Source organism: Triticum aestivum, chromosome 7B (assembly GCF_018294505.1).
Source record: "Triticum aestivum cultivar Chinese Spring chromosome 7B, IWGSC CS RefSeq v2.1, whole genome shotgun sequence".
NCBI classification, from domain to species: Eukaryota; Viridiplantae; Streptophyta; class Magnoliopsida; order Poales; family Poaceae; genus Triticum; species Triticum aestivum.
The window spans coordinates 704,865,346-704,881,499 of record NC_057813.1 but is presented as its reverse complement, the minus strand read 5'-3'; the positions used below and the strand labels follow the sequence as shown (position 1 = coordinate 704,881,499).

The following is a 16,154-nucleotide window of genomic DNA, read 5'->3' as shown; positions in this document are numbered from 1 at the left end:
CGAGGCGACGATGCCACAAGTCCGAGGGAGTGGTGGCGAGGAGTGCAGACGCCCGAGCTGGTTTATTGCCGACAAAAGGATAGAGGTCGCCATGGCTAACGGAGATCATGAGAATTCTCCGAGTGCGGAGATCCTTCACAAGAAGACCACACGGGTAAAATTCGATAGAACAAGAGTTATCCTTAGTGAATTTACGAACAGAAATTAAGCTAGTGACAAACAGAGGGAGAAACAAGAATATTGGTAAGGCGAAAGTCGTGAGGAGGTAGAGTGGTAGAACCAGCAGCAGTGACTGGAATATGATGCCCATTACCAACAAGGATGCTAGACGGTAAATGCTTTAAGGAAGAACTAGACTTGGCAATGTTACCTTGAGTGCCGGTGACGTGGGAGGAAGCGTCGCTGTCGAGGTACCACTCGGGCGCCGGGGGAGCGAGGTAGCCACTGTTGCTGAAGGCGGCATTCAGCATGGCGAGATGATCCCACGAGGGCTGGGGCACAGAGTATAACGGTGCGGGTGGCGTCGGGGGCGTGTAAGCATGGTACGCCTGAGCATGGGCACCCGGGCGGGGGCCGAGCACGCCAGCCGCGTTGGGAGGGATCCAGCCGGAACACGGTGCCGGGAGCGCCAGGCCATAGGGGGCGAAGTAGCCGGTGAACAGAGAGAACGGCGCTGGAGAAGGCTGGCCACGCCCGCCGCTGTCACCACGGCCACGGCCACGCCCATGGCCGCGTCCGCGGCCACGATCACCACTGTCGCTAGAGCGATCGCCGCGCCCACGATCGGAGGCAGGAGGGGCCCCGTAGGGGCGCTCGTAGTTGGTGCCGGAAGACCGATCAGCATAGTCATTGGGGGCGCGTCCACCGGTGCCGAAAGGGCCGCTCAACGAGCCACCGCCCGGCATGGCGAAAGCCTAGGCGCTCTCCTCCGCCGCGCGCTGAGCCTGGGACTCCTCTGCCAGGATGACGCGGGAGAGGACGGTGTCGAAGGGGAATGTCTGATCGCCAAGAACGACCCGAATTGTTTCGAGGCGCTTGTCGAGTCCGTGCAGGAACTGCGTTGTGAGATCCACCTCTTTGACACCGTGGTCGATGTCGGCAAGGGTGTCGTTGAGCTGCTTGATGCGGCGCGCGTACTCCGAGACAGAGAGGTCCCCCTGCTTGAGATTGCGGTGCTGGCGGTTGAGGATCATAAAGCGGGCGGCGCAGTTGGTGAGGAAATAGTCCTTGATCTTGTGCCAGAGGGCGAAGGTGGTGGTGGCGCCGACGACATGATCACACATGGTGTCGGAGAGGGTGGCGTAGATCCACAAGACAACATGGGCATCCAGCTCAAGGTAATGGGACCGGGCGTTGGGTGGTGGCGGGGTCTCGATGAGGAAGGTGACGCCGTAGCGAAAGAGCACCATGAGGAAGAAGGTCTTCCATTTGTGGTAGTTGTGATCAGTGGGATTGAGGAGAAACTTTATGTGGTTGGTGATGTGGTCATGGAAGATGGAGCCGCGCGTGGTAGGAGCGGGTGGGTTGTGGGAAGGTGGGTTGCCGGAGTTGAAGAGGGGAGCGAATTGAGAACCAGAGGCGGCGGAGGAGTTGGAGAGGAACGAAGGGGCCGTACCGAAGATGAACGGCGGGGACGAGGCAGCAGAAGTGGCCAACGAGGTGTTGGCGGCCGGCGCAGTCGAGGTGGAGAGAGAGCCGGGCGATGTGGCGTCCGGCGAGGAGTCGTCGGAGAGGAGAGGCTGGGTGCCGGCCATGGGGAATCCTGGTGTCTGATACCAAGTTGGAAGATTATATTTCCTTATCTGATGATTCTGTTATAGAGATTACAATATATCCTCGAGAGAGAGGGAGAGAGGACCCGGGAGAGTAGGCACGCAGGCCCAACGGGTCGGAGGAGATCCATAATCCTAGGATCAGACTACGTACAGTATATTACAACACAAGTACAATGTACACTTGTCAAAATAGCAGAGGCTGGCACCACCAAAACTAGATTCAGTAAGGATCAACGAGGGAAGGTATATGCTTATATTCCTCCTCCGGTCAGAGGTGCGTGTGAGCCAAGTTACCCACAAAGAAATTCTCCCCATCTGGATCCCTTTCATAGATAGAGTTCTGATCAATTTGCCATTGCTCCGCCTCTGCGTGTTGAACTTCCTCGTGTTGATGGTAAAAATTCTTGTCTGTGGCAAAATCCATGTGAGAGCTATTTCCAACAATGGAACTCACCTTCTAGGCGGTGGATTTCACTAGCTTCTTCTCAGTATGAAGGACTTGCTGCCTATTGGCTTGAATCTGTGCAACCTCGTGCTCCAAAAGCCACATGGTCTGAATTATGTCAGCTTCTTCAGAGCAGGTTCGGCCGCTATCAACATCACGTACTCATTTGCGGAATGTTTCATATTAGAAGATTATGTTGAGCGACTCTCTGAATTATGTGATAAGTTATCTGCCTACGAGACAGCCCCTGATGCTTTGCACTATGTTACTTGCTTTTTGGCTGGGCTGCAAGCTGCAACAGTCTTTTCGTGTACAAGCTGCTCTTCAAAAACCAGCTGACTTGCACACATCATTTGAACGCTCTTGTTGGAGGCCAAAGAGGTTATGATAAAATGTGTAGCCCAGACTCTCCCAGGATATGTAATGGGAGTGTTCAAACTACTATTCTCAGTCTGTAACGAGATCTAACTTGCATGGTTAGAAACTTCTAGCAGGGGTCCAAAAATGGCCGAGCTTTTGGTATATTCTCCAAGTCTTCGACTTTGCAAAAGTATCGAGTGATTGATCAAATGTGCACAGCAGCATCGCCGGACTGATCAGATCAAATCAGTTGAGAACCCTATGATCGGACCGGTTGGATGTTGCCATCACGCAAAGCTGAAACATTCACGTGCTCAAGCCTGAAGGCTGAAGCACCGGCGGAGCTTCAGCAAGGCTCAATGGGCCCTGGCCCGCCCATGGCTGGAGCATTTTTTTATAGAACCTTGTCCACAACGCTGACCTACATGCAGAGCAGGATTGCAACAGCCTCACTGAAGCATCCGTCCGATCGTTCGTTCGTCGATAAAGGGAGGCACTCACAGAAGGAGCTCAGGGTCCGGCAGCGCACGTCAGCCGCCGGCTGCCACGGCGCTCACCACCGTTGTCGAATGTCATGGCTTATTTTGTGCTCTCTGGCCAGCCCAACTTTTCTTTTGTAGCTTCGCCACTAGGCTGAAGCTCGCCCTATCCTACTCTAGCATTGTACTCCTACTGCTGTACGATATACTATGTGCATTGGGCGCATGGAACACGCACGGGATGTCTTGTGCGTGTTGTGTTGGTTGCTTCCGCAGGCTACGTCGAGGGCCGTACGACACAAAACCTTTCACCCGGCCGGGAGGTTTGGCATCCTATTCGGTCGGCGTTCAAATCCATCAATTCGGCCGTGTCACTGCTTTTTTTGTTTTGAAGAAGTGTCAGTGCTTTTTATCATGTTCTTTTCTGCATGACGCGGACGTAGTATGTAAAATGGAGGCATAGCGTACATCCGCGTGAGCATCAGATGTTGATCTCCAATTCCAAAAGAGAAAAAAAGCACCAGCTGTTTGACACTTGAAAGCCAATCATGGTAAACAAAGGAAAAGGGAAAGAAGACCAAAGCCTGTCAGTGCACTGAAGCAGCTAAGCTGCCATTGTTACTGTTACTATCACGGTCAGCAGCTAAGCTACCACTGTTACTGTTACTATCGCGAGTCAGCTGTCTCTGGGCACGGAGACAACTTGCACGAACGACCGGCCGTTGCCATCGCCCTCCTCCCTCCCGAGCTTTGCTTGCTTGCTTCCTCGCGTCCGCGTCTCTTGGTGTTTACGCCCACCCTTTCTCTATCCGTCTTTTTCCACTCTTCCTATTTAGTCCCGCCTTCCTTCTCCGGCCAGCCAGCCAATGCCAATCCCCACCTCCTCACTTCCTCACTACTCTCACTCAAGACATCTCTTCTTTCCACGTCTCTGGCTCCTATCAATCAGCTCAACCACACTACCATGGACGAGGTGGAGTCGTCGTCGCCACACTCGCCGCCGTCGCTGCGCCATAAGCTGAGGACCACCGTGTGCGGCTGCTTCGGCTCGCCTTCGTCGCCGGGTAGCGGCGGGGAGGAGCCAAAAAGCGGGGGCAGGGCCAGGTGGAGGGGGCGCGTGGCGGCCGCGGGGGAGTTCAGATACGACCCGCTCAGCTACGCGCTCAACTACGACGACGGCGGCAGCGACGGCGGCGCCGAAGCGGAGGACTCCGCCTTCCGGCACAGAAACTTCAACTCCCGTCTGCCTTCATCGCCGGTGCCGGCCTCCCGAGCCGTCGCCATCGCCTGAATAGCGGTCCTTGTGTACCATTTGTCTCTCTTAATTTTGTTTTCTTCTCTAAGCGAGATCGAATTACCTCTGTAAAAGCAGTTTACAGCCGGAGAAATCGTGTAGCGAGGTAGTGGCAGACTGGCAGTAGCATCATGTATCTATTACATTACATGTAGGAAATCAAGCAATCAATTTTAATGTCCCATCGGCTCTCAATGCAAGGCAGCCGATACATGTACCGTGTGATCATCTGCGGTCGGGAATCATCTGCGGTCGACATCCACCGTGTGATCAACTGTGAACCAAGTTTACACTTGGGTTGGTGGTGGGTGGAATCATCTACCGTCGACATCCTCCGTGTGGGCTGCGCGTATCCAACGATGGTACTGCAAAGGATTAGCGAGTGGCGTTCGGTGGCGGGGAAACTCTGACCCCCGGGTCGGGCGGTGGCGGCGCGTTGGCGTCGTAACCTTCTTGGAGGCGCCGCCTTGCAGCTCACGGTTCGTCATATACGACTTCATCTCTTTACGGTGGCGTGTTCACGGTGTAGTCCCTGATTGCTCTTGTAGTGTTTGGGGTTAGGGCTGGACACGAACTGAGCCGAGCCGAGTTCAGTCCGAGCCTGACTTTGGCTCGCCTAAAATGAGCCAAGCTCGGCTCGGCTCGCTGGATGAACGAGCCTGTTTATGGAGGCTCAGCTTGTTTTGCCTCCGGCTCGGTCCAGCCCGATCAGCTCGTGTTCGTACTACTATGTGTGTGTACGGCTGTACGCCTGTGTAGTATGTGTGCTTGCGGGCGTCCGTAAGTAGCAGCGGATGCATACAGTATGCCTACTAGCAGCCGATGTGTCCGTGAGGGTGAGTGCGTGCAGTCTGTGTGCGCGCCGCCAACGCCGGCATGTAGTTGGGTGCCCGAGTCATTGCCAGAAGAGGGGGGCAAGGTCGGGAGTGAGCCAGGTAGGTCATACCTGCCTGTGCCTCCAAGTGAGCGACGAACGGCGGCAGGCGCTGGGGACGGCAGCAGAAGCTTGGCTAGGCACCATGTCAGCGAGGAACGGCGGCGTCCAACGCGGCCACGAAAGGGCATGTTCGTCGTCAGTCCGGACGTCCGTATCGAGCGCGGCGAGGACAACACCGGCAACGGGCACGACAACGAGAAGGACGGCTCCAGCCGCCACGGCAGAAACCCTAGCGGCATGGGACCGAGGAGGCCGGCTTCGGGTAGTCGAGGCAATGCTACGTAGTGGGCTTGGGCTACTCGCATTGGCTGCTGTCATTACACTGGGCTGCAAATTCCTAAAAATAACTAACTAGGCTATGAAAGGAGCCACCGAGCTGGACAGAGCGAAAAGAGGCTCGGCTCGCTCGGCGAACTGGCCGAAATTTGCAGCTCGGCTCGGTCTATTTCCAAATCGGGCCGAGCTGAAGCGAGTTTCGGGCCGAGCCAAAAAGCTCTCTCGAGCGTCTAGCCCTATTTGGGATGGTGTTGTTGCGCTCAGCGCCTATGTATCCCGTTTTGGGTGTGTGCGTATGTTGTCGTGGGTGCATTTTACTTGGATTGTGATGGTTCTTTGTTTTATATATAAAGCGGGGTGAAAGCCTTTTTCAGTATATGATGTCCTTTGTTACATTGGTCTAAACCTCAGTGATCATGAAACCGCTACATATAATTGTTCGAAAGAGAAAATTGGCATAGACCCAGATTTTCATAAGTCTTTGCCACTGACTTTTGTTGATCGTCATACTATAACACAAATGGACAGGAAATTGGCAGCAGCACTACGTGAATAGCCATTTAGTACTCGGTGCATTTAGAAAGATTCAGATAATACAACTGCATCTACCGATATTAGCCTCAGTAATAATATCACGCTTCCACCACTTATCATCATATACGCATCATGTATCTCGGCAACCTTCAAACGGAAGCTTGGCGAAGGTGTCGGTCACAGCCTGACTAACCACATGAGACCCTAGCCCCACCGAATACCCTCTCGCCAAGCCTAGTTATTGATCCAAATTTGTCAGAAGTATAACAGGTAAACCAATATTCAAACTAATTTCATTCGGTGGAAAATTATCAATGACTATAGAATGCAGAAACCATGGACGAAATGACAGATCAGCATTGCCAACATAATTAGTACTCTTTCATATAGTATCACAATTGGGAAATGCTCTGGAACAACCATGAACATGCTTGTAGACAACCTCATTAATATCAACCATTGTATTAGTTGGGCACACAATAGCAAGTTGTCCAAGCTAATCACTATCAAAATAGTTGAAGAAGAATAAATCGTACTCCCTCCATCGATATATATCCAACATGCCAAATATGCGAATATGCCAAATATCCAACATAAAAGCCTAACAAGTTGTCCAAATTTTTGTATAATTAAACTAAGTTCTTACTATGCATTGTTGTAGTATTTATTGATAAACTTGTCTATATGATTGATTTATTACATGTTGCATGTTGATTATTTTGTGTGATCTGGTTATTCTCTTATTTCCTTTAACCAATGTGAAGGAAATATACCCTAGAGGCAATAATAAAGTTATTATTTATTTCGTCATATCATGATAAATGTTTATTATTCATGCTAGAATTGTATTAACCGGAAACATGATACATGTGTGAATACATAGACAAACATATAGTCACTAGTATGCCTCTACTTGACTAGCCCATTAATCAAAGATGGTTATGTTTCCTAACCATAGACATGTGTTGTCATTTGATTAATGGGATCACATCATTAGGAGAATGATGTGATTGACATGACCCATTCCGTTAGCCTAGCACTTGATCGTTTAGTATATTGCTATTGCTTTCTTCATGACTTATACATGTTCCTGTAACTATGAGATTATGCAACTCCCGTTTACCGGAGGAACACTTTAGGTGCTACCAAACGTCACAACGTAACTGGGTGATTATAAAGGAGTGCTACAGGTGTCTCCAAAGGTACATGTTGGGTTGGCGTATTTCAAGATTAGGTTTTGTCAGTCCAATTGTCGGAGAGGTATCTCTGGGCCCTCTCGATAATGCACATCACTATAAGGCTTGCAAGCAATGTAGCTAATGAGTTAGTTACGGAATGATGCATTATGTAACGAGTAAAGAGACTTGCCGGTAACGAGATTGAACTAGGTATTGGATACCGACGACCGAATCTCGGGAAAGTAACATGCCGATGACAAAGGGAACAATGTATGTTGTTATGCGGTTTGACCGATAAAAATCTTCGTAGAATATGTGGGAGCCAATATGAGCATCCATGTTCCGCTATTGTTTATTGACTGAGAATAGTTCTAGGTCATCTCTACATTGTTCTCGAACCCGTAGGGTCCGCACGCTTAAGGTTTCGATGACAGTTATATTATGAGTTTATGAGTTTTGATGTACCGAAGGAGTTCGGAGTCCCGGATGAGATCGGGGACATGACGAGGAGTCTCGAAATGGTCGAGATGTAAAGATCGACATATTGGACGACTATATTCAGAGTTCGGAAAGGTTCCGAGTGATTCGGCTATTTTTCGGAGTACCGGGGGGTTACCGGAACCCCCCGGGGGTTATTGGGCCTAGATGGGCCATGAGGGAGAAGAGGAGGGCCGGCCAGGGCAGGCCGCGCGCCCCCTCTCCCCCTAGTCCGAATAGGACAAGGAGGGGGGGGCTTTCCTCTTTCCCCTCCCCCCTTTCCTTCTCCACCAAGGCAAGAGCGGGAGTCCTACTCCCGGTGGGAGTAGGACTCCTCCAGGCGCACCCCTTGGGGGCCGGTCGCTCCTCCCCCTCCCTCCTTTATATACGGGTCCAGGGGGGCACCCTAGAACACACAAGTTGATCTACGTGATCGTTCCTTAGCCGTGTGCGGTGCCCCCTCCACCATATTCCACCTCGGTCATATCGTCATGAAGCTTAGGCGAAGCCCTGCGCCGGTAGAACATCATCATCGTCACCACGCCGTCGTGCTGACGGAACTCATCCCTGACACTTTGCTGGATCGGAGTCCGGGGATCGTCATTGAGCTGAACGTGTGCTGAACTCGGAGGTGCCGTACGTTCGGTACTTGGATCGGTCGGATCGTGAAGACGTACGACTACATCAATCGCGTTGTCATAACGCTTTCGCTTTCGGTCTACGAGGGTACGTGGACACACTCTCCCCTCTCATTGCTATGCATCACCATGATCTTGCGTGTGCGTAGGAATTTTTTTGAAATTACTACGTTCCCCAACAGTGGCATCCGAGCCTGGTTTAATGCGTAGATGTTATATGCATGAGTAGAACACAAGTGAGTTGTGGGCGATATAGGTCATACTGCTTACCAGCATGTCATACTTTGGTTCGGCGGCATTGTGAGATGAAGCGGCCCGGACCGACATTACGCGTACTCTTACGCGAGACTGGTTTCACCGCTACGAGCACTCGTTGCTTAAAGGTGACCGGCGGGTGTCTGTCTCTCTCACTTTAGTTGAACCGAGTGTGGCTACGCCCGGTCCTTGCGAAGGTTAAAACAGCACCAACTTGACAAACTATCGTTGTGGTTTTGATGCGTAGGTAAGAACGGTTCTTGCTAAGCCCGTAGCAGCCACGTAAAATTTGCAACAACAAAGTAGAGGATGTCTAACTTGTTTTCGCAGGGCATGTTGTGATATGATATGGTCAACATGTGATGCTATATTTTATTGTATGAGATGATCATGTTTTGTAACCGAAGTTATCGGCAACTGGCAGGAGCCATATGGTTGTCGCTTTATTGTATGCAATGCAAACGCCGTGTAATTGCTTTACTTTATCACTAAGCGGTAGCGATAGTCGTAGAAGCAATAAGATGGCGTAATGACAACGATGCTACGATGGAGATCAAGGTGTCGCGCCGGTGACGATGGTGATCACGACGGTGCTTCGAAGATGGAGATCACAAGCACAAGATGATGATGGCCATATCATATCACTTATATTGATTGCATGTGATGTTTATCCTTTATGCATCTTATCTTGCTTTGATTGACGGTAGCATTTTAAAATGATGTCTCACTAAATTATCAAGAAGTGTTCTACCTGAGTATGCACCATTGCGAAAGTTCTTCGTGCTGAGACACCACGTGATGATCGGGTGTGATAGGCTCCACGTTCAAATACAACGGGTGCAAAACAGTTGCACACGCGGAATACTCAGGTTAAACTTGACGAGCCTAGCATATAACAGATATGGCCTCGGAACACGGAGACCGAAAGGTCAAGCGTGAATCATATAGTAGATATGATCAACATATTGATGTTCACCGTTGAAACTACTCCATCTCACATGATGACCGGACATGGTGTAGTTGATATGGATCACGTAATCACTTAGAGGATTAGAGGGATGTCTTTCTAAGTGGGAGTTCTTAAGTAATATGATTAATTGAACTTTAAATTTATCATGAACTTAGTCCTGGTAGTATTTTGCAAATTATGTTGTAGATCAATAGCTTGCGTTGTTGCTTCCCTATGTTTTTGATATGTTCCTAGAGAAAAATTGTATTGAAAGATGTTAGTAGCAATGATGCGGATTGGATCCGTGATCTGAGGTTTATCCTCATTGCTGCACAGAAGAATTATTTCCTTAATGCACCGCTAGGTGACAGAGCTATTGCAGGAGCAGATGCAGACGTTATGAACGTTTGGCTAGCTCAATATGATGACTACTTGATAGTTTAGTGCACCATGCTTAACGGCTTAGAATCGGGACTTCAAAGACGTTTTGAACGTCATGGACCATATGAGATGTTCCAGGAGTTGAAGTTAATATTTCAAGCAAATACCCGAGTTGAGAGATATGAAGTCTCCAACAAGTTCTATGGCTAAAAGATGGAGGAGAATCGCTCAACTAGTGAGCATGTGCTCAGATTGTCTGGGTACTACAATCGCTTGAATCAAGTGGGAGTTAATCTTCCAGATAAGATAGTGATTGACAGAGTTCTCTAGTCACCATCACCAAGTTAGTAGAACTTTGTGATGAACTATAGTATGCAAGGGATGACAAAAACGATTCCCGAGCTCTTCGTGATGTTGAAATCGACGAAGGTAGAAATCAAGAAAGAGCATCAAGTGTTGATGGTTGACAAGATCACTAGTTTCAAGTAAAGGGCAAAGGGAAAGAAAGGGAACTTCAAGTAGAATGACAATCAAGTTGTCACTCCCATGAAGAAGCCCAAAGCTGAACCAAAGCCTGAAACTGAGTGCTTACACTGCAAAGGAAATGGTCACTGGAAACGGAAATACCCTGAATATTTGGTGGATAAGAAGGATGGCAGAGTGAACAAGGGTATATTTGATATACAGATTATTGATGTGTACCTTACTAGTGTTTATAGTAGCCCCTGAGTATTTGATACTTGTTCGGTTGCTAAAAATTAGTGACTCGAAACAGGAGTTACAGAATAAACAGAGACTAGTTGAGGGTGAAGTGACGATGAGTGTTGGAAGTAGTTCCAAGATTCATATGATCATCATCGCACACTCCCTATACTTTCGAGATTAGTGTTAAACCTAAATAAATGTTATTTGGCGTTTGCGTTGAGCGTGAATATGATTTGATCATGTTTATTGCAATACGGTTATTCATTTAATATCAGAGAATAATTGTTGTTCTGTTTACATGAATAAAACCTTCAAATGGTCATACACCCAATGAAAATAGTTTGTTGGATCTCGATCGTAGTGATACACATATTCATAATATTGATGCCAAAAGATGCAAAGTTAATAATGATACTGCAACTTATTTGTGGCACTGCCGTTTGGGTCATATCGGTGTAAAGCGCATGAAGAAACTCCATAAAGATGGATTTTCGGAATCACTTGGTTATGAATCATTTGATGCTTGCGAACCATGCCTTTTGGGCAAAATGACTAAAACTCCGTTCTCCGGAACAATGGAACGAGCTACTGACTATTGGAAATAATACATACCGATGTATGCGATCCGATGAGTGTTAAGGCTCGTGGCAAGTATCGTTATTTTCTAACCTTCACAGATGATTTGAGCAGATATGGGTATATCTACTTGATGAAACATAAGTCTGAAATAATTGAAAAGTTCAGAGAATTTCAAAGTGAAGTGAAAAAATCATTGTAACAAGAAAAATAAAGTTTCTACGATCTGATCGTGCAGACGAATATTTGAGTTATGAGTTTGGTCTTCATTTGAAACAATGTGAAATAGTTTCGCAACTCACGCCATCTGGAACACCACAATGTAATGGTGTGTCCGAACGTCGTAATTGTACTTTACTAGATATGGTGCGATCTATGATGTCTCTTATCGGTTTACCACTATCGTTTTGGGTTTATGCATTAGAGACAGCTGCATTCACGTTTAATAGGGCAACATCTAAATCTGTTGAGACGACACCGTATGAACTATGGTTTAGCAGTAAACCTAAGTTGTCGTTTCTTAAAGCTTGGAGTTATGATGCTTATATGAAAAAGGTTTTCCACCTGATAAGTTCGAACCCAAATCGGAGAAGTGCGTCTTCATAGAATACCCAAAGGTAACTATTGGGTACACCTTCTATCACAGATCCAAAGGCGAGTTATTCGTTGCTAAGATGGATCCTTTCTAGAGAAGAAGTTTCTCTCGAAAGAAGTGAGTGGGAGGAAAGTAGAACTTGATGAGCTAATTGTACCTTCTCCCTTACTGGAAAGTAGTTCATCACAGAAATCAGTTCGAATGATTCCTACACCAAATAGTGAGGAAGTTAATGATGATGATCATGAAACTTCAGATCAAGTTGCTACCAAACCTCGTAGGTCTTCCGGAGTAAGATCCGCACCAGAGTGGTACGGTAATCATGTTCTGGAAGTCATGTTACTAGACCATGATGAACCTATGAACTATGAGGAAGCGATGATGAGCCCAGATTCCACGAAATGGCTTGAGGCCATAAAATCTGAGATATGATCCATGTACGAGAACAAAGTATGGACTTTCATTGACTTGCTCGATGATCAGCAAGCCATGTTAAATAAATGGATCTTCAAGAGGAAGACGGACACTTATAGTAGTGTTACTATCTACAAAGCTCGACTTGTCACAAAAAGGTTTTCGACAAGTTCAAGGTGTTGACTACAATGAGATTTTCTCAACTGTAGCGATACTTAAGTCTGTCCGAATCATGTTAGCAATTGTCACATGTTATGAAATCTGGCAAATGGATGTCAAAAATACATTCTTTAATGGATTTATTAAAGAAGAGTTGTATATGATGCAACCAAAATGTTTTGTTAATCCTAAAGGTACTAACAAAATGTGCAAGCTCCAACGATCCATCAATGGACTGGTGCAAGCATCTCGGAGTTGGAATATACGCTTTGATGAGTTGATCAAAGCATATAGTTTTATACAGACTTTTGGAAAGGCCTGTATTTACAAGAAAGTGAGTGGGAGCTCTGTAGCATTTTCTGATATTATATGTGCAAGACATATTGTTGATTGGAAATGATATAGAATTTCTGGATAGCATAAAAGGATACTTGAATAAAAAGTTTTTCAATGAAAGACCTCGGTGAAGCTGCTTACATATTGAGCATCAAGATCTATTGAGATAGATCAAGACGCTTGATAAGTTTTTCAATAAGTACATACCTTGTCAAGATTTTGAAATAGTTCAAAATGGAATAGTCAAAGAAAGAGTTCTTGTCTGTGTTGCAAAGGTGTGAAATTGAGTAAGACTCAAGACCCGACCACGGCAGAAAATAGAAAGAGAATGAAAGTCATTCCCTATGCATCAGTCATAGGTTCTATAAAAGTATGCCATGCTATGGACCAGACCTATTGTATACTCTGCCCTGGTTTGGCAAGGGAGTACAATAGTGATCTAGGAGTAGATCACTGGACATTGGTCAAAATTATCCTTAGTAGAATAAGGATATGTTTCTCGATTATGGAGGTGATAAAAGAGTTCGTCGTAAAGAGTTACATCGATGCAAGCTTTTGCACCGATCCAGATGACTCTAAGTCTCAATCTGGATACATATTGAAAGTGGGAGCAATTAGCTAGAGTAGCTCCGTGCAAAGCATTGTAGACATAGAATATTTGCAAAATACATACGACTCTGTAATATGACATACCCGTTGACTAAACTTCTCTCACGAGCAAAACATGATCATACCTTAGTACTCTTTGGGTGTTAATCACATAGCGATGTGAACTAGATTATTGACTCTAGTAAACCTTTTGGGTGTTGATCACATGACGATGTGAACTATGGGTATTAATCACATACAGATGTGAATATTGGTGTTAAATCACATGATGATGTGAACTAGATTATTGACTCTAGTGCAAGTGGGAGACTGAAGGAAATATGCCCTAGAGGCAATAATAAAGTTATTATTTATTTCCTCATATCATGATAAATGTTTATTATTCATGCTAGAATTGAATTAACCGGAAACATAATACATGTGTGAATACATAGACAAACATATAGTCACTAGTATGCCTCTACTTGACTAGCTCATTAATCAAAGATGGTTATGTTTCCTAACCATAGACATGTGTTGTCATTTGATTAATGGGATCACATCATTAGGAGAATGATGTGATTGACATGACCCATTCCGTTAGCCTAGCACTTGATCGTTTAGTATATTGCTATTGCTTTCTTCATGACTTATACATGTTCCTGTAACTATGAGATTATGCAACTCCCGTTTACCGGAGGAACACTTTGGGTGCTACCAAACGTCACAACGTAACTGGGTGATTATAAAGGAGTGCTACAGGTGTCTCCAAAGGTACATGTTGGGTTGGCGTATTTCAAGATTAGATTTTGTCACTCCAATTGTCGGAGAGGTATCTCTGGGCCCTCTCGGTAATGCGCATCACTATAAGCCTTGCAAGCAATGTAGCTAATGAGTTAGTTACGGAATGATGCATTATGTAACAAGGAAAGAGACTTTCCAGTAACGAGATTGAACTAGGTATTGTATACCGATGATCGAATCTCGGGCAAGTAACATGCTGATGACAAAGGGAACAACGTATGTTGTTATGCGGTTTGACCGATAAAAATCTTCGTAGAATATGTGGGAGCCAATATGAGCATCCAGGTTCCGCTATTGGTTATTGACCGAGAATAGTTCTAGGTCATGTCTACATTGTTCTCGAACCCGTAGGGTCCGCACGCTTAAGGTTTCGATGACAGTTATATTATGAGTTTATGAGTTTTGATGTACCGAAGGAGTCCGGAGTCCCAGATGAGATCGGGGACATGACAAGGAGTCTCGAAATGGTCGAGACGTAAAGATCGATATATTGGACGACTATATTCGGAGTTCGGAAAGGTTCCGAGTGATTCGGCTATTTTTCTGAGTACCGGGGGGTTACCGGAACCCCCCCGGGGGTTATTGGGCCTAGATGGGCCATGAGGGAGAAGAGGAGGGCCGGCCAGGGCAGGCCGCGCGCCCCCTCCCCCCCTAGTCCGAATAGGACAAGGAGGAGGAGGGGAGGCGGCACCCCCCTTTCCTCTTTCCCCTCCCCCCTTTCCTTCTCCACCAAGGCAAGAGGGGGAGTCCTACTCATGGTGGGAGTAGGACTCCTCCAGGCGCACCCCTTGGGGGCCGGCCGCACCTCCCCCTCCCTCCTTTATATACGGGGGCAGGGGGGCACCCTAGAACATACAAGTTGATCTACGTGATCGTTCCTTAGCCGTGTGTGGTGCCCCCCTCCACCATATTCCACCTCGGTCATATCGTCGTGAAGCTTAGGCGAAGCCCTACGCCGGTAGAACATCATCATCGTCACCACGCCGTCGTGCTGATGGAACTCATCCCCGACACTTTGCTAGATCGGAGTCCGGGGATCGTCATCGAGCTGAACGTGTGTTGAACTCGGAGGTGCCGTACGTTCGGTACTTGGATCGGTCGGATCGTGAAGACGTACGACTACATCAACCGCGTTGTCATAACGCTTCCGCTTTCGGTCTACGAGGGTACGTGGACACACTCTCTCCTCTCGTTGCTATGCATCACCATGATCTTGCGTGTGCGTAGGAATTTTTTTGAAATTACTATGTTCCCCAACACAATGTGTCACTATTATTCGTATCCACTCCTAGTGGAGTAAATATTGATATTTTATTCACATCCGAGCAATATCTGATCCACATTCGTATTCGTGAAAATTCATATTCGTGTTCATGTTTCTTTTTAAATATGAAAATGGAACTGATAAGAGCGCTCTTATCTATTTTCGTCCCTAAAGTGCATCTCCAACATGGACCCTCAAACCGTCCGTTTTATATCCGAACCGTGTGGTCCGGACGTGTTGTGTCATCCAACACAGGTCTGTATCGGTATACCGGGCAGACTGAACGCACTTTTTCCTGCAAACCGGAGACAAAGTGGGCAGGGGCTTTGCGGGCATCCGGACCACTGCCCACGCCCGCGTCTGACCACACTGGCCCACCCGAAACACCGACCCACGCCCGTGCGTGTTCTCGCCTAGCACCAGCTGCCCGCATTCATGCAGCTAGAAAGTTGTTGCTCCGCATTGACGTCGGCGCAGGACAGACTCAACCTCGCCCTCTCGGCATTGAAGCGGCGTGACGGCTGAGAGAGCGCCAACCCCGGTTGAACACGCCTCCTTGCCGCATTCAAACGGCCACATACTGCTCGCCTTCCTCCATTGAACCCACACGTGTGCCGAGAAATCTACTCTGGCCACAAGTCCGTCCACGGGACGCCCGTCATTAAACAGAACGCCGGTTGGCCCCGGTCGTCCTCCCGCTCAAAAAAAATCGCACCACACCACAGTCCGATCCCA

General features: G+C 47.4%; 1 protein-coding gene across 1 annotated transcript; it reads left to right on the top strand.

Annotated features, from left to right (window-relative positions):
• The first annotated feature begins 3,989 nt into the window (after positions 1–3,989).
• LOC123156760 (uncharacterized) lies at positions 3,990–4,350 on the top strand. The gene has a single exon (XM_044574938.1). It carries the CDS (start codon positions 4,024–4,026, stop codon positions 4,348–4,350), a length of 327 nt encoding a protein of 108 aa, XP_044430873.1. The 5' UTR covers positions 3,990–4,023.
• The last annotated feature ends 11,804 nt before the right edge of the window (positions 4,351–16,154 follow it).